The 19,547-nt window shown below is 43.7% G+C and overlaps 1 protein-coding gene across 3 annotated transcripts in view; it reads left to right on the top strand.

Moving 5' to 3' along the window:
* Positions 1-19,547, top strand: part of LOC311239522 (rho guanine nucleotide exchange factor 18-like) — a 123,239-nt gene extending 103,692 nt beyond the window's left edge. For all 3 annotated transcript variants that reach the window (XM_084327842.1, XM_084327841.1, XM_084327843.1), the window contains exons 11-21: positions 314-492; positions 2,227-2,297; positions 4,152-4,331; positions 7,959-8,102; positions 8,906-9,030; positions 9,694-9,759; positions 10,497-10,544; positions 11,022-11,501; positions 14,094-14,445; positions 15,480-15,587; positions 17,692-19,547. In XM_084327842.1, the coding sequence (XP_084183968.1) occupies positions 314-492; positions 2,227-2,297; positions 4,152-4,331; positions 7,959-8,102; positions 8,906-9,030; positions 9,694-9,759; positions 10,497-10,544; positions 11,022-11,501; positions 14,094-14,445; positions 15,480-15,587; positions 17,692-17,846 (1,908 nt within the window). In that variant the 3' untranslated portion in view covers positions 17,847-19,547. The remainder of the gene's footprint in view (positions 1-313; positions 493-2,226; positions 2,298-4,151; positions 4,332-7,958; positions 8,103-8,905; positions 9,031-9,693; positions 9,760-10,496; positions 10,545-11,021; positions 11,502-14,093; positions 14,446-15,479; positions 15,588-17,691) is intronic.

Here is a 19,547-nt window from a genome sequence, read left to right as displayed (position 1 = left end):
TTGGGCAATTTTACACAATTCCTGTGAGTCTATGGAACACATCTGTAAGTTTTTTTTTCAATACATTTCATTGTTTTGTATTTCTGCCCTTCCAATGTCCAAGCTGTTTTTGGCTGGCAATGCGCTTTGAGTGACAGTCACCCACCTGCATAGCAGCTGAACTGAAGAAACGGGACTGGGTAGAGATGTCACATCTAGTCAGTGTTGGCACAACCCCACATTGCTAGAAAACTTTTCTAAGGTTCAAGTTTCAATTCACTAACATTATCCTTGTCACCTGTGTGTATCTACACACACACCCTCCTCGCTGCAGGACAACAAGCCCTCGGTGATCTCCCTCCAGAGGATGATAGTCAGGGAGGTGGCCCACGAGGACAAAGCCATGTTCCTCATCTGCGCCTCCTCCACCCTGCCGGAGATGTACGAGATCCACAGCAGCTCCAGGCAGGGCCGCGACACCTGGGTGGACCTCATACGGCAAGCGGTGGACAAGTAAGCTGTGGGGGGGGGGGGGGGTGGGACACCTGGGTGGACCCCATACGGCAAGCGGTGGACAAGTAAGCTGTGGGGGGGGGGGGGGGGGGGGGGGACACCTGGGTGGACACCTGGGTGGACCTCATACGGCAAGCGGTGGACAAGTAAGCTGGGGGGGACGGGACACCTGGGTGGACCTCATACGGCAAGCGGTGGACAAGTAAGCTGGGGGGGGGCGGGACACCTGGGTGGACCTCATACGGCAAGCGGTGGACAAGTAAGCTGTGGGGGGGGGGACACCTGGGTGGACCCCATACGGCAGGCGGTGGACAAGTAAGCTTGTGGGGGGGGGACACCTGGGTGGACCTCATACGGCAGGCGGTGGACAAGTAAGCTTGTGGGGGGGGCATCATGAGAGGGGGGGGGGGGCGGGGGCGTCATGAGAGGAGGGGGGCGGGCTGAGAGGAGAGGAACGTTCTCGCCACAGAAATTATTAGAATTACACAAACTCCTCGCTTGCCTGATACTGGACAGGATTGTTTATTTTATTTAATCTTTATTCAATTAATAACTAATTATTGTTTACAATGACTGAATGCTGATTGAATTTTCCGTTTCACTCCTGAAAATGAATCTATAATAAATCTATTGACCGGTCTCAAGCCCTGCCCTCTTTTCTCGATCCTCCAATCGCAACTGTTGCTTCGACGGTTGTGATTGGAGGATCAAGGAAAAGAGGGCGGAGCTTGAGCTAGGTAAATTATACCTTCAAGCTTTTATGAAGTGTACAGTACTTGAGGACAGCCGAAATCCAACCAATTCTCTGCCGTGGACTAAAAACACTTCTTCAATCTATATCTGAAATTAAAAAAAATATTAAAAAAGCTTTTCACTGTCATGCACTTTGCCACAAAAAATCCTTCCTTGCCTATAATACTACCTACTATGCTGTCGCATACAAAGTTACTTTTAATATAAATGTACCTGAACTGGGTTGTTTGTTTGTGAACCTCCAACCCGTTCAGTTAGTGCATGTAGCACCAGTCCCGGCAGGAGGAAAGAATAACACGTTTTAGTAAGTAAATTATATTTATTAAACAATGGGGAATGAAACCCATTTCCAACACACAAAACAGGGATAAGGTAAGGGAGAACAAAACAGGGATGTACAAGAAAACAAACCAAAACAGGGCAAGGAGGAACACTAAACAATAACCAAACAACCAATCTACTGACAAATAACCCAAGTGTCACAGGACACTATCCACACTCACGTACAAACCAACCAGTACAACAAAACAAGGCTGCCCAAACATACGAGAGTGAACCCACGGTTCACACAGTCCCAAAACAGTTGGGCTAAGGCCAACACAACCCACAACCCACACAGGTCAGTGGCGATGGCAAAAAAGGCCATGAGTGGGCGCAGCATCTCAGGTTTTATCCACCCGCCCCTTAATGAGTGATTGCCCTCAGCTGTAGTCATCATCGGGTAATCGGCACCTGAGAAGGGGAAACAAAAAGGGGAATTATCATCCAGGTGAACACGGCACCATACGTCACATAATTATGCTAATATGTCTTTACTACTATGCAGTATGCACACAACAGTCAACACTGTTGTGTCACCCAAGTGATGAACATTGTTACTCAGCTGAAGAGTTGTACCCTTCCTGCTGACCTGTTGTACAGAATCGCTTTGGATAAAAGCGTCAGCTAAATGACTAAAATGTAAATGTATGTGTGTTGTAGCTGTCCTGAAGGGGAGGAAGAGCTCTATGGTGAACTGGAGGCCAGGGCTGCCAGACTGAAGGACTTCCAAGGTAACAAGACACTCGGTGGCCTCTGGTCCCAGACGCTCAATAGTGTTTCAGGATGGGTTCGTTTATCAGACACCCGGTCACCTCTGGTCCCAGACGCTCAATAGTGTTTCAGGATGGGTTCGTTTATCAGAGAATTCACTTCATTCTGGGAACGGTTTCATTATGTTCCTTTCTCCTAAAAATAATGGAGTCCTTTTTAGCACCTCGTGGCAGGTGCCCAGAAACGAGTGTAGCGGAAAGACCCTTCGCCTCTGGGAACACGTGTACCCCAGCTGGCCTGGGATCAGATCTGAGGAAGAGCCTTGTCACTCGAAACATTACTGCCTAATACAAATTCCTTCAACGGGGGCTATTCGGTGTGAGGATCTACTTGTTCGTATCGTAACGTGTTTATGTGAATCCAGCGCCCGTCCTATTCGCTTGTTAAGTCGTGACGTATCGAGCTTCCTGTAAACCGTTTCCGAGGCCAAGCTTCCTGCGTCTGGTCTTTTCAACAGGACTCGTGTCCCTTGTTGTTTTAATAGATCTGAGTCATTAAAGAACTGTTTGGTGAACGTGCTCCTAGTATCTCCTGCTGTCTGGAGCGGAGTGTTTGGCCCCTGGACATGAATAATCATCACACGTGGCGCCAGACTTGACAACAGAATTGGGTATTGATTGGGATGCGTGTCTTTTCTCAAATTCACTACTGGGCTCAGATCCCAGCATATTAGGGGTGGGACGATACATCGATCCAGATCGATACATCGATGTAATTATCAACAATCGAATCGGATCGATGCGATGTAATAAGATCGATTCATATCGATACTCTTATTTTGAAAATCCTGTGGCGAGTCTCATATCCGCCCAAGAACAACAGCAGTAGCTCCGTGTGTGTACTAGATGTTACAGCATAGCATTCTCCCTTTCTGTGTGTGTGTGCGCGCGTCTTTGGAAAGACCAGATGAGGTCAGAGGAGTTTGATGTTTAAATGTTATTTAAACATAAACAATATAATACATAATAAATGTAGGCCTATACATGATCATGCAACATCAACAAATTGTTGTAGGAACGGTTTGGGAGAGGGAGGTAGGGAGGGGTTTTAGGTTGTAAGTTTTGAGTTCCAAAAAATTTTGCTTAAAGTTTAAAGCTCAATATATCAAAACGTGGCACTTTACAGTGAACAGGAGGTCTATTTGTATTAAAAACAATAGATTGATTTTCCTTTAAATGTCTGGAAGAGCTCAAAAATACAAATGTCAAATGATATTTTCATTACCTTTTTTTTGTTGATCTAAATGTTACTGATTGTGTTAAATGGGCATATGATATCATCTCATATCGATCGCAGGCACCTGAATCTAATCGTATCGTATTGTATCGTGAGAGACTTTGTGTTATCGGCAAATATCGTATCGTTGTCCAAAGAATCGATATCGTATCGTATCATGATGAAACTGGTGATTCCCACCCCTACAGCATATCCTTCTCTCCTGTGTCTCCGCTACTCTGCCTTCCTACTGTATCACAAACGTTTGTTTTACAAATGTAAACAAAGATATTGTCGAGTGGGGATTACCTAGTAAAACTGTATTATTATTATTATTATTATTTTTTTTTTAGCCATTGCAAGAGTAGATTGAAAGACTAGGCTTAGATATGACATTTGTTAATTGGTTTAACAATTTTACAATTTACCAAGGTAGGTGTTTCTCACTACAGCTTGTTTTCAGTGAGAGCTAGTGACCTGTGGCCTCCTCTCACACCACTCTGTTTACATAGTGATGCACTGAAATTAGGTCAAACGACTCTTTCTGGTGCCAGAGTACCAGCGTGTGTGTGTGTGTGTGTGTGTGTATATGTAACCAGAGCGCCTGATGGAGCGTGACGCCCAGATCGTGCAGAGCCTGACGGAGAAGCTGCAGATCTTCGCAGGCTTCGCGGAGGCCATGACGGGGCTTGAGGCCCCCCCCTCCAGACTGCTGCTGCGAGGAGACGCCTCCGACCTCCAGCAGGGGGAGACGCTGCTCAAAGGAGCCATCACAGAGGGTGGGGGGAGCGCACATACACACACACGCATACATATACACGCACACACACACACACACACACACGCATACACCCACATGCACACACCCACACACACACACACACATATACACACACACACACACACACACACACACACACACACACACACACACACACACTCACTAGGGCTGAGCCCAAGCGTTCAAACCTTCTTTCGTTACGTTGGCATTCGAATTCTAAATCAACATTCGATTTTTTCCGAAAATAATAATAAAACTTATATATATATATATATAAAAAAAAAAAAAAGTCTAGTCATTCTGTTTAAACCAATGTGGTTTTTCTTCACAGTTGCAGATAAACTACAGGCTAATATTATAGTATTAAAATAAACTGATGAGTTATATTCATTAGAAAGTTGAGTTAGTTGGGGTGGGGCTTCTCCCTGGGCTGGGTCTGGAGCTGGAAAGTTTATTTAATAATTTTTTTTTAAAAAGACAAATTTAATCAGATTAATCACTTCAAATTGAGGATTTAGTTTGAGGATATTTCTAAAAAAAAAAATAAAAAAAAAAAAAAAATGTAATCTACTTTTCTCACAATTTTTTTTGTATTTTTCTCCCATCCCAATTTAGTCGTTATGCCAATTCCCTTCCTGGTCGTTGCACGCATTTTCCCCCCACTTGCCGGTCTAGGGAGGGTTGATAGATACTATCGCATGTCTCCTCCGATACACCTGACAGCGAGGGCTCTCACTGGGGGAGCGTAACGCGTGGGAGGATCACACTACTTCCCCCAGTTCCCCTCCCTGCTGAACAGGCGCCCTGACCGACCAGTAGGAGTCGCTGTTTACAACGACCAGGACACATACCCCACCGGCTTCCCACCCGCTAACACTGCCAATTGTGTTAGTATGGACAACCGACCAAGCCGGAGGTACCGCTGACCGCTGGATTCGATACCAGTGTCTGTGGTGGTAGGCAGACGCTTAGTCCGCTGCGCTACCCAGCCGCCCTGTTGACGGTTCACTTTAAATATTAAATCAAATAAAAATGTAAGAAGGAAACTGAAAATAGCCTATTGGTTCCAGTCCAGAGGTAGATCTGAATAGATTAAGGTTGAGTTCAGTACGTTTGATAGAAAATCCACTTCCTGTGTAAATGTAATTATCATATAATGACTGTAAATAAAAACATAATTGATAATAATACAATTAAAAAGATATTGTCAAAAAACGTGTTCCGGCTATTAGTCCTGTAACAGTTAAATGCATCAATCTGGTGCACTTTGAGAGCAAAATAAAGAGGCTAGATCTATGATGAACTTTGTGCTCAAAACACAAAATCGACTAGACTAGTGCTTTCTCCCTGCAGCCTTTTCCTCAGGTCAGTCTTTTACATTAAGCACCCCCCACAGCCCAAATTAAATGATTAAAAAATAAAAAATATTATTCTAATTTTTTTTTTGTATATATCAAAGCGCAGCGCCGCTGCTGAATGCATATAGGGCAGGGGTCTCAAACTCAATTTACCTGGGGGCCGCTGGAGGTAGAGTCTGGGTGAGGCTGGGCCGCATCAAATATTCCACAAAAAAAAGGGTTTCAAGTATTCAAAGAAAAAGTACAACTGATCCAATCTTCTCAATCTTTAGCAATAACATTTCAGAACATGAACAGTTCTTCAGAACATGAACGGTTCTTCAGGCTTCTCAGTGGTGTCAGTGGACTCATCCACAGCTATGGAAATGCACTGTGCATTTTTTTTTATTATATCACAAAGCTGTTTGTAAAAAAAATCTATAAATAAATGCCCCAAATTTTTTTATAGATTGGGGGCCCCACATTTTTTATTAGATTGGGGGCCCACAATCTCCAGCTACGCCCCTGGCTGGGACTTTTTCCGTCCATTCACCTTTGAATTGCAGTCGACTTTTCTTTTACTGACCATCTTTGAAAATGCCATTTTTCTGCTGGCTGCCTGCTGGCGAAAATAGGCTAATAGCTACATTTATCTCACAGAGATAAAACGGAGTGAGTTTACTGTATGCGCTTTCAACTCTGCTCCGATTTGAACTGAAAGAGAGAGACGACATGCAGTCCGTGAAGACCCGCCCTACTCCCCTACTCTGCCTCTGATTCGCAGACTGTGGCTGAGAGGGAAAAACGCTGACGGGACGCGTATGTGATTGGACCAGACCCGTATACACAGACAGACTGGCAGTGCAGGCGGACAGCGCGCAGCACTGCTCGCAGAGGAGAGATAGCGAGGATGCATTTGCTTCCACTTTACTTGATATCATATCACTCCGGAATCACGTTTCAACCAAGTCACTAACATAACGTTGCTGTCATGAGCCTGCGCTATGGTAGCCTACAAGTGATCAAATAAATAAAACGTCCAACTCTCGCGCAACGACTCGGCAAACAGTAGTGCACGGGCCGCATTAACACTACACTTTGATGTCCAGTAGGGGGCCGCAAAATATCATCCCACGGGCCGCAATTGGCCCGCGGGCCGCGAGTTTGAGACCCCTGATATAGGGGAAACACTGCCATTGAAAGGATCTCTAGAGTGTTGTGGGTGTTTATGTTTAACACTTGCCAGCGTGGCGTGCACTATTTATCGTTGAATGCCACCACCCACTTCAATGATAGCGCTCTAAACGCATAATCTATGTCTTAAATTATGGCTATGTGTCTAATCTGCCCGTCGCTTATCAATGACTTGTTTGCAGTCAACATTGTTGAAACGGATTGTTTTTTAATCGGTTCATTTCCGTTTGATAGCATTTTGAAAAGCCCTCGTTTTCTTGAAAGTTTCAGGAAAATATATAGATTCCGTGATAAACGGCATTTACTGGAATATTCTGGAATACACAAAAAACGTTGTAATTTTTTGGCCTATTTATGAATAGTTTTCAAATAAACGCTAGATTATCGATAGTATATGTGTACTTATGCACGCTAGAGAAGCGGGCTGAAAAATATATTCTCATTTCCTGATCAGCACACACACACACACACACACACACATGGGGCAAACGCTGATACCGGTATATAGGTGAAAACAGATCCGATTACCCCAAGACTGGTAAAATAAATTGCTTACCTCAGATCAGATGTTCTCCAAAAAGATGATTCCAATTCCTGATCGCCATTCCAAATATCGATCGCGTTTATTGATTCAGCGCTGGGTACTGTAAATATGTATTCCACGTTGTTTTGCGGCTCGGCAATCACTTCGATCCCTCAGTTGGCTTGACGGAAAAGTAAAATGAGGAAACTGGACCCCCCCCCCCCCATCAGTCTAATCCAATGGGGTGCAGTACCACAGGGAGAGACGATAGGGGTATTTTCCCAATGGAGCTCAGAGAGAGTCTGCAGCACTAGCGTGAGGCTTGATTGATGAAATATGAATTCAAATCGCTAATAAAAAGAAATGCGACAAACAAACGCTATATAGCATTGCTGGCATTCAACTGGCGGCATGAACTAACGACAAAAAGCGTCCGTGGCACTCAAAGTGTTGATGTTCTGTAAATGTTTTGATAATGTTTGTAAAGTAAAAAATGCTAATAAACTGATTTATTTAAAAAAAACATTCAGTGTAGGATAATGTTATTGTGGTTTTGTATCTTGTGTCACAGTGGAGAACCTTCAGAACATGTTGCTGTGGGGTATGAGAGACTCCAACCCCCCTCAGGAGGAGAGCCAGGGGGCGGAGGGGGCGCTCCGCAGGGCCGAGACCTTTGGAGGATTTGACAGTAACCCCGCCGTCACCCCCGAAGACGGTAAGACGGGCTCTAACCACTTGAGCTGATAGTGGCCTGATATGCATCCTCCATGGTGTGTAGAAGATGGGACAGTGCTGATATGCTCACACGGGAGCACAGGAGTGGAATGAGTTGCCTTTGACTATCAAACAGGACTTGAACCTGTATATAGTTTCAAGGTGAACGTTAGGAAACGGCTCCTAGAAAATGTCCCAGAATAACTCCGGAGACGGGACAGTGGAGGGAGGGCTTCCTGCTTTAGTGTATGAGATCTGTACATTTTGTACATTATTTTATTAACAATGTATTTAACTTTTAAAAATTTTACTTTTAGCAATATACTGTGTAGGCTGATGATGATACTGTTTATGTAAATACCATGTGCTGCTGAGACCAAGGACCACAATGGAAATAAATATTTTTGTGCCATCCTTTATAATTCTAGGATGCATGACTTGTATTTTAATAATTGTCAAATAAACTAAACTAAACAGTGGTTCAGGGGGTAGAATGGTCGTCTGGTAATCTTAAGATTCCGGCTCCTCCTGGCAACGTGTCGAAGTTTCTTTGAGCAAGACACCGAACCCCTAACTGCTCCCGATGAGCAGGGGTGGCACCCTGCATGGTTGCCTCCGCCATCAGTGTGTGAGTGAATGGGTGAACGTGAGGCATAAGTTATGAAACTGTATATAAATGCAGTCCATTTACCATACAACCTGTGTGAACTGATGCATTGCTTACCTTTAGGCGATGCTGTAAACATTGTTCTACTTGGGCTACACGCCGTGTGATCAGCCGTGTTCATGGTGTGTTTTCTCCAGATGAAGATGGAGAGGTAGACGAGAGGCCGGCCAGCGGCGACGGTCGTCCCCTAGAGGGCGCTCATCGCTCCTCCTCTGACCCCCAACTTCAGGAGCTGGACATCTCGGAGGGCCTGGAACAGTCTGTGAGTGACAGGGAGGGGGCGGACCCTAGTGATACACGACTCCTACATTTCTGGAGTCGACCGTGACTCCTTGACTCAAATGATCAAAGTGGGCACATTATTGGCTGTTTTGGTTACAAAGCTGCTACGGACTTGACCATATTCACACGGTGGCCATTTTTGCTCTCATGTCATGCTCTGGTTGGGATTCCTTTCCATCCAAGGTGGAATCCCAACCTGAGCATGACACAAGTGCAAAATGTCACTAACCAGGAATGGAGCCTGACTCTCTGGACTCCAGTCACTAACCAGGAATGGACTCTCTGGACTCTAGTCACTAACCAGGAATGGACTCTCTGGACTCTAGTCACTAACCAGGAATGGACTCTCTGGACTCTAGTCACTAACCAGGAATGGACTCTCTGGACTCTAGTCACTAACCAGGAATGGACTCTCTGGACTCTAGTCACTAACCAGGACTGGACTCTCTGGACTCTAGTCACTAACCAGGACTGGACTCTCTGGACTCTAGTCACTAACCAGGACTGGACCCTGACTCTCTGGACTGCAGTACTGTAGGACTTAAGGACTCGTTGGGTCGACCTCCCACCACTAGGGGAGCCTGGGTGCCGTTGATCATAACGGTAATGACGGGTGTAGTAATCCTTCTTCTTCTGTTCCCAGGCTGATGAGGAGACACTGGTGTCCAACGTGAACCCAGCCTCCTTCAACCCCTTCCCTGACGCGGAGGTAAGCCTCACCATCCTCATCCATGCTGAGTGTATAACAGCGCAAACACACAAGCCGCGCTCTCATGCACGCACGGGTTTCGTGCGAGAACGCACGCGTGGCCGGGCACACCGAGTCCGACTTCAGAGCGGGTGAGAAGTGCACGGAGGAAGGCACATTTACATTGGAACAGCTGCAAATGCCTAGTCCATATGCGAAGTCAGTCCCTGTTTGAAGATCTTTTTTAAGATTTCCAGTTCCAGTGTTCTATTGTCCATTTTGCATGTATAACCAGTTATTATATAATAAATTAGAATGTTAGAATTCATTTTAGAATGATGATCAGATCAGTGTGACTGTACTCCTGAAAAAGTATTAGTAATATGGTTTATTTGTATTGGGAAAGATACAGACACATTAGCTGGTTGAACAACATCTATCTGTGTGGTAATTATGCAGATATTGAGTGCATTTCTGTGAAAATGCGTGTGGCGCACGCCTCTGAATCCAACCAAAGCAAAAACGATCGCTTCCAGCCCTGCGAGTCGCGCGCCCGCTTGCGGCCGGTGGGCACAGCTACGTCCGTTTACATGGGAGCGAAAGTGAAGTGCTGGTCGCCCGCCCGCCTGCCTTTTGTGCGCGGCTGGTGTGTCTGCGCTGTAAGAGGGTGCCGTCATTAGAGCCTGAGGTTTGTTAAATTTTGTAATCATTGTACAAAGTGTCCAAATAACCTTGGAACTCTTGTCATCCGTTCACAGTTCTTTGACCGGGTGCTGCTGCTCTCACACAGGCTGTACAGTCTGCAGGTAAGACACCGTCCTCAGCCACACGGTGACACACTCGGCCCCTCAGAGATAATAACATAAGATATTTTTTTATTGATCCCCTTGGGGAAATTCGGGGGTCATAGCAGCATGGGGGAGGGGGGAGAGGAGGTACATGTGCAGGGTAATAGTAGAAAGACGTAAATATAGGCAATGCAATTGTAATAAAAATATACAGTACTGTGTGAACAATACAATTAACTCAGAATATGATAAAGTAATCTGTGTAAACAAAGGCGCAGATGAGGGTCTGTAATACCGTATGTTATATAATACGTTACAATGAATATGGGAAATAAAGAATTAGAATCTGAAAAAGTATATATATACTATGAGTAAAGTAAACGGTATACACCGGTGCAGTATAATACACAAGGTGCCCTAACTGGCATGATATACGTCCGAGAGTTTCCTGGGTTTAACGGTTGGTCTCGACTCTTCTGCCCCGCTCCCCCCCAGGCCTTCGTCTCCCAGCAGGACAGCCAGATGGAGCTGCAGCGCGCCTCCCTGTCGGACCGGGACCGGCCCTCCCGCCACCGTGGCAACGTGCTGCTGGAGCAGGAGAAGCAGCGCAACCTGGAGAAGCAGCGGGAGGAGATGGCCACCTTCCACAAGCTGCAGGCGCAGCACCGGCAGGAGCAGCAGCGCTGGGAGAAGGAGAGGGAGCGCCAGAGGGTCCAGGCGGAGGGCCTGGAGGCCCGGCTGCTGCAGAGGGAGGACCAGTGCCACGGCCTGGAGAGGAGGCTGGCGGAGGAGCGCGAGGAGCTGGACGGGCAGCGGGAGACCTACCAGCAGGACCTGGTGAGGCTGAGGGAGGCCATGCAGAGCGTGGAGCGGGAGAAGGAGCGGCTGGACATGCAGCAGAGGTTCAAGAAGCCCAAGACAGTCTCCAGCGCTTCCAACCGCCTCCGACACTTCAGAGAGGAGGACAACGCACCGGTGGGGCATCGGTCTGCTGGCTGTTTAGGGTTACATTGGATTAGATGAAAATACATTAGATTAGATTTGATAAATACATTGTATATATTAGATGAAAATACATTAGATTAGATTTGATAAATACATTGGATTAGATGAAAATACATTAGATTAGATTTGATAAATACATTGGATATATTATATGAAAATACATTAGATTAGATTTGATAAATACATTGTATATATTATATGAAAATACATTAGATTAGATTTGATAAATACATTGGATTAGATGAACATACATTAGATAATAATTAGATGAAAATACATTAGATTCGATTTGATAAATACATTGGATTAGATGAAAATACATTAGATATATTAGATGAAAATACATTAGATTAGATGAAAATACATTAGATTAAATGAAAATACATTAGATGAAAATACATTAGATTAGATTTGATAAATACATTGGATTAGATGAAAATACATTAGATAGATTAGATGAAAATACATTAGATTAAATGAAAATACATTAGATGAAAATACATTAGATTAGATGTAAATACATTATATTAGATTAGATGAAAATACATTAGATTAGATTCAAATGTATTGTCATCATACAGCACAAGTACAGTACAACAAAAATAAGTTTGGCATCCAACCAGAGTGCAAATGTAACACTAAAGTGCAACAGTAATATAAAATATACAGGTGATTAAACTGGGTATAAAATATATAAATTAGTACTACTGAGTATAGGCCTAATCAGATGTATGTACAGAGGTATAGTATTAATATGTACAGTGATACAGGTATAAAGACACTATGGTAGTAAGTCATACTGGCCAGCAGCGTAACTAGTAAGAGTAGGTAAGGGATATGTACAGATATAGATATAGTATCTATAGATATGTAAAAAGGATTATATGCATGTATGTACAGACTGATTTGGATATATATATATACGGTAAGAATAAAAAGATATATACGGTATATATAGCACTATTTTACATGCCATCATACAGAGTTCTATGGTTAGACTATAGTATGAGGTAGTTGTGATTGTTATGATGGAATCATCCAGTCAGCAGTACATCGTATCTGGTCAGTGGGCTGACAGTTTATCAGCAATTTCATACATATAGGCACAATAAATAAGAATAAACAATAAGAAATCGGCTAAGACGGTTACAAGTCGACACACAGTGGTCGGAGATCATACTTTTAAATGCAGCAAGAGAAGGAAGAACCTTCAGCTTCAGAGTCAGTCGGAGGGCATTCCAGGTGTTGGAAGCATCAAAGGAAAAAGCAGTTTTTCCTAGTTCAGAGCAAACTGGAGGAACCCTAAGAACCAACCAGTCATTTGAACGAGTAGAATATGTTCCAAGATTCCATTCCGACAGTGTTGTGAGGGAAGTTTACCAATAAGGGCTTTAAAAATAAACGAATACCTATGATGGTTACGCCTTTCAACCAGAGAAGGCCATCCAACCTTTTCATAAACGACACAGTGGTGGGTATCATACCTGTCGCCAGTAATAAATGTGAGTCCAGAGGTTTAAGAGTTGAAGTTGTCTATAAATCACATCAAATGACTGCAAATGACTGCCACATCAAGTGTACTCCTAAAGTGTACTACTACTAGGGGTGTAACGGTATGTGTATTCGTCCCGTCACGGTTCGGTACATCCAGCCATACGACGAATACGTCTCATATGACACTAGTTGAAACATTTTAAAAATGTATGCTCAATATCTTTACTTTACACTGGCTTACTTTGATCTTTAACGTTTAATATCAAGCTTGTATTGCCACATTTAATTGATGAATAAATGTTGACAAGCCAGCAGAACAATTTAACAACGTCGCACTCATGCACTGGGCTGTTTCTCCCCTCCTCCCCTCCCCCTTACTACATGTGTCCCTGAAACAAAACCATGAATGAATGGTAACACACAGGGTGATTACAATAGGCTGAACATTTCCTAAATAATGTTGACCAATGGAAAGACACACACACACACACACACACACACCAACCTTCTTCCACGCTACTTTCCCCTCACAGCCCCTCACAAAAAGAAATGCGCAAACGTACTTTTGTTGATCTGGACTGGTCCTCTGAGCTCCTCTCCAGTTGCTGCGGTGTTTAAATCCAAAATATTTATAAATCCTCTGCCATTGTTGTGTAACATGTAATCTCTTCTCTATAGTCTTCTATCTCTGCTTCATGTGAAGTTAAATCTAATCTAGAAGTGAAACTGAAACTTAAAAAGCATACACAGTGGGGGGTGGGGGCAGTAGGCAATTAATTTACTCAGTGGATTCTTGAACACATTAACACCGTTATCACTGACTGGCTACCACGGCAAGCCTAGGTGGAACTAAGTATAACTTAATAAAAAATTATTATATTTAATAATAATAAATATATAATCATTATAAATATGTGACCCCAAAACCGAGGTACGTACCGAACCATGGCTTCTGTGTACCGTCTTCAGGGTGCCCCGCCCCCAGTCGATCTTCAAGACAAGTTTTTCCACAAAATATGAACCACCGGTATTAACATTGAAGTTCATATAATCTACTTGTATCCTCAGTACCACCCGGTGTCCTACTCTCAGTCCCTCCGAGTCGACGTCAGGGGGAGCGGAGGAGACCTGATCATGAGCCCCAAGCCCAACATCCGGCCCAGCCTCAGCCCCATCCTTGACGCCTCCACCTCCGCCATCAGCGAAGAGCCCCCCATGGTGCCTCCGCGCAGGGAGAGCATCAGCCCTCAGCCGGTCAAGGCCGAGGTCCCCATCCACCTGATCAGCACCACCAACCAGGCCCACAAGCCCGGGGCGGTCCAGCAGCAGATCCCCACCAAGCTGGCGGCCCTCAGCAAGGGCAAGGACAAGGACAAGGGCTCCAAATACAAGGGCTCCCACCAGAGAACACACAGCGCAGGTCAGCTGGAGCTAATAAACCTTTCCCTGTTCACATTCTAAATCTAAGCAGTCTGAAATGAAGGGAAGGCAAGATACATTTAAGGGCTTGGGCCAACATCTGGATTTCAGGATTCACTGCGTCAAAATGACATCCGTCCTGTTTTCAGAAATAACGCCCGCGGATTGATGATGTCATTTTGACGTAGTGACCTCGATACCCGCCCGGTGGTTCTGCAGCCTGTCTGTTAGCCGCTAGCTATCTCGCTACTTTGTGGGTCCCCTCCAGCCTCAGAAGAGGCTGGAGCTCTCTGCTTGATATCGGTCCGTCTCGCTCGCTTCCCAAACTCTTCTGCCTCCCGGAAGAACCCACGGCTTAAGTAGCTCTCTGTCTGTGTGTCTGTGTGTCTGTCTGTCTGTCTGTCTGTCTGTCTGTCTGTCTCTCTCTCTCTTCCCTCCCCCCCTACGGCACTCCCGGCTATCTCGTCACCCTAGCAACCCTAGTTTATCTACTAAGGAATGTTGTTTTTACCTGCTTCTACAGAGACTGAAATGTCTGTCTTACTGTAGATTTTAACACACACAGGGTCCTATAGATATTCACATACATGCTGTTATAACCATATGAATACCAGTGACATCCTTCACAAGGTTCTACTAAATGAAATCTATGTTTTGTGGTGTCCTTCCTCGGATGTCTGTCCAAAGGAGGAAGATTAAGGATCTAATGAAAATCCAAAAGACTTCTTTGATGTCCATCTGTAGACCTGCTGTAGCACTGAGCCCGTCCTAATGTCCATCTGTAGACCTGCTGTAGCACTGAGCCCGTCCTAATGTCCATCTGTAGACCTGCTGTAGCACTGACCCCGTCCTAATGTCCATCTGTAGACCTGCTGTAGCACTGAGCCCGTCCTAATGTCCATCTGTAGACCTGCTGTAGCACTGACCCCGTCCTAATGTCCCTCTGTAGACCTGCTGTAGCACTGAGCCCGTCCTAATGTCCATCTGTAGACCTGCTGTAGCACTGACCCCGTCCTAATGTCCCTCCATGTCCAGCATCTATAGACATGACCCAGATGTCGCCCATACGAGCGACTGGGAAAGAGGGCGGCAGTCTGAGGGCCATGCGGGCCGCCAGCCCCCACCGCCTCATCCCCCCCTCAGGTACAGTGAGACCAACAGGAACCTCTTATGTTTACATTTGTGACCAGAAGCTTGGAGCTGTTTCTGTTAACAGTGCATGCTGCGCTACTTTACCCAAGGGCCATTGCAATACACATAAGCCCTCACCCACCTCCCAGGTGAGCTTCAGCAGAGCAGCCTGGCTTTGTTCTTATGATGAGAGAGATATCTCTCTTATTGTGATCTTATACCCCAACTACAGGATAAAGGAAAATAGAAAAGTAGTCCAGATTCAAGATTTTATCATTTAAAATAAAATACAAAATAGAGCTGGCTCATATTATAACTAGGGCTCTCAGTTTATTGCGTTAATTAGATTAATGAATTACACAGCTAATTATCGCGTTATGAAAATGAACTCAAAATTAATTACAAAAAAAATAATATAATAATAATAATAATTTTTATTTTTATCTCATTCATTCCATAAGAACGTAGAATACACAGTTACAGTTTTTTTTTAATATGGTCCATTTGCATGTTCTTGGTATCTGAATCTAGGGACATCTATGGATCTCAGGGAATGTATTCCCAGTGTCAGAAATTCTGTGTCTGTTACTAGGCTTGAGTAAATTGTAATGAACCAAATGAGAATATCAATAAAAAATGTTTTATCTTTGACTGTGAATAACACCATGCTCAAATTGACCAGACCTGAAAAATCTAAGCAAATTAATAGATGGAAGATGATTAACACTTTGACTGCCCATCACAAGTTTTCTCGTATTTTCTTGTTTTTTTTATTTATTAGCGATCTGAAATCATATTTAATCAACCAAGTCTACCGTTGGAAAATCAACCACTCCAGGCGCTCAGATGTGAAAAAAGCGCCCCCTATCGTCTCCCAGATGGTAATTCACCCTTTTGGATTGAACTCAATGAAAATGAATGAGGGAAAAAAAAACGGAATCCACGTTTTACTTCTCACTCATGCAACCGCCGTCGACCAGTTTCACTCAGGAGCTTCAGAGCAGCGGAGATTATGTGTTTTTACACTATACTCGGTGGATCAATAAAATGATAGATTTTTTCGAATGGCGATCAGGAATTGGAATAATCCATTTGGATACCATCTGATCTCAGGTAAGGAATCTATGTTACCAGGCTTAGGATAATCAGATCCGTTTTCACGGAGATATACGCTTTTATGTGATTACGTGATATGGCTGTTTCACTGTGCGAGCGGTCAGTAACTAGGATAATCGATTTTCAGCTCGCGGCACGAGCGTGCATGCGCACACATATACTATCGTTAATCTAGCGTTTATTTTAAAACGATTAAATAGGCCGAAAAATGACAACGTTCTAGAATATTCCAGTAAAGGTCGATTATCATAGAATGTCTTCTTTTTTCCGTGAAATCGAGTGCTTTTCAAAATGCTATAAAACGGAAATGAACCGATAAAAAAACAATCTGCTTTGACAATGTTGACTGGAAAATGAGTCTTTGATAAGCGACGGGCAGATTAGACACATAGCCATCATTTAAAACATAGATTAGGCGATATTAACGCTAACATTGAAGTGGTGCTGGGCATTCAAGGGGGTCAAATGGAATTAAGCTTGGGCAATCAAAGTGTTAAACAGAAGGTTTTGTAGATACAGTACTGAATTCTGCCATCCGGACACATGCAATTTGAAATATGATTATAGAATATAGAATATCAGGCATAAAATGGTTATGCGATTAAAATGCGATTAATTAGATTGATTAATTACACACAAAAAATGTATCGCCTGACAGCACTAATTATAATAAATGTGACCTGTATTAACAATAGCTCAGATTGACCACATGGTACTGTAAGACCAAACACTGAGCTGCAGGAGAGCAATCATGTGGCTTTGTTATGATGTGATGATATGAGAGACCGTTTGCAGCCTTTATTTATTGTAACTTATATTATAACCGATTGGGCACACAGACCCTCATCTGCATCTTTTCTCATATTTTTATATTAAAATAAAATGTTATTGCCTATAATCATGTCTTTCTACCATTACCCTGCCCATACCTGTACCTCCCCATGCTGCTATGACGCCCAGATTATAAATGAAGGAATATTGTCTTGTCTTATCTCTGTAGGACATTTCTACCCTCCAGGGTGTGTCATCTCTAACGTCAGGTACTCCCAGTCCTTCATGACGCACAGGAGGGGCAGCGACGACTCCCCACCAGAGCCGCCTCCGTTCCCCAAAGACGTGCTCAAAACAGACAAGGAACGCGTGATATTCCTGTAAACACAAACCACAGACTGCGTTCCGGGAACGACGACTTGGCGAGGAACTGTCCTCGACGCAATGAAGGACGACGGACCTTGAAATCCTTGTAATCGGTTGTCAGACTTGTTTGCAGACGACTTGATTCAAAAGAGATGTGTGTGGAAAGAAGAGCTGGGAAGAGGCCAGTGATGCATCCTCTCTGCTGAACGTGAAGCTGAAGCAGATGACTTCTTGTTGCACACATGTTTCATGAAGCACATCTTTTTACTGTGCACGACATTGTTATGCTATAAACGCATCTTTTTAGTGTGCACGACGATGTTATGCTATAAACGCATCTTTTTAGTGTGCACGACATTGTTATGCTATAAACGCATCTTTTTAGTGTGCACAACGATGTTATGCTATAAATGCATCTTTTTAGTGTGCACAACGATGTTACTGTATAAACGCATGTATTTAGTGTGCACGACGACGTTATGCTATAAACACATCTTTTTAGTTCATGACGCCGTTATGCAAGAAACACATCTATTTAGTGTGCACAATGACGTTTTGCAATAAACACATCTATTTAGTTCATGACGCCGTTATGCAAGAAACGCATCTATTTAGTGTGCACAATAACGTTTTGCAATAAACACATCTATTTAGTTCACGACGGCGTTATGCAAGAAACACATCTATTTAGTGTGCACAATAACGTTTTGCAATAAACACATCTATTTAGTTCACGACGGCGTTATGCAAGAAACACATCTATTTAGTGTGCACAATAACGTTTTGCAATAAACATCTATTTAGTGTGCACAACGATGTTATGCAACAAACGCATCTATTTAGTGTGCATGACGACGTTATGCAAGAAAACCGATCTATTTGGCACAACGACGTTATGCAATGAACACATCTATTTAGTGTGCACAGCGACATTATGCAAGAAAAGCAGACAATTGTGCTCAACATACAAGGGGATAGAATGTCGTTTTTCTGTTTTCCTTTACTAAGAAAATGCTAATGTTTTTAAAGATTTTGCTATTGCTCTTGTATTGCCAAAGACTTCCAAGAAGTGCTTGTCATTGAACATGGGTCATGGCCCCTTAGTGCATAACCCCTTAGGTCATAACCCCTTAGGTCATAACCCCTTAGCACTCAAAAGTCTTATCTTTGATAGCTTTGTTTTATTTCCTGAACGCTACGAAGCGTTGTGAGGAAACCACAGGTATCGTTTACATCTGCAGATCCCAAGTGCCAAGCGTTTGATTTTAGAACACATGAGACGCTCTTTTAATCTGTAAAGCAGACCTACTGCCGTCTTAATCACATAATAGAATCTATGGAAGAAGATGTATTTTATCTGTAGAGGGTGGGTTGGTAAAGGGGAGAGTTTGTAAATATGTTCCACTAATGGAAGACGACTAAATGAAGCCATTTCTGCTGTGGTACCAGTTTGTGCACTTCTTAATACAGTTGATACGAGTCGGGTTTTAGATTCACTGGACCAGCAGACGGGTTGTGTAGAAGAGAATGTAATGGGATTACTGAGCTAAAGGCTTGTTGTTAAACTTCTTAAACAAAGGCTGTAAATAATCTATATTATTCTATTGGGAGGAATGCATTAGATACTGTCGACACTTTGGTGCTTCTGTTTTGAAAAGCTACTAAAGCTACTGATGATATCCTGTTGACTTTCCCATCCCTGGCTGACGGGTTATGGAA

The sequence above is a fragment of the Notolepis coatsorum genome (assembly GCF_963971535.1).
Source record: "Notolepis coatsorum genome assembly, chromosome: 13".
In the NCBI taxonomy this organism is placed as follows: Eukaryota; Metazoa; Chordata; class Actinopteri; order Aulopiformes; family Paralepididae; genus Notolepis; species Notolepis coatsorum.
Note: the sequence above shows the minus strand (reverse complement) of the source record. Positions and strands in the feature narration are given on the sequence as shown.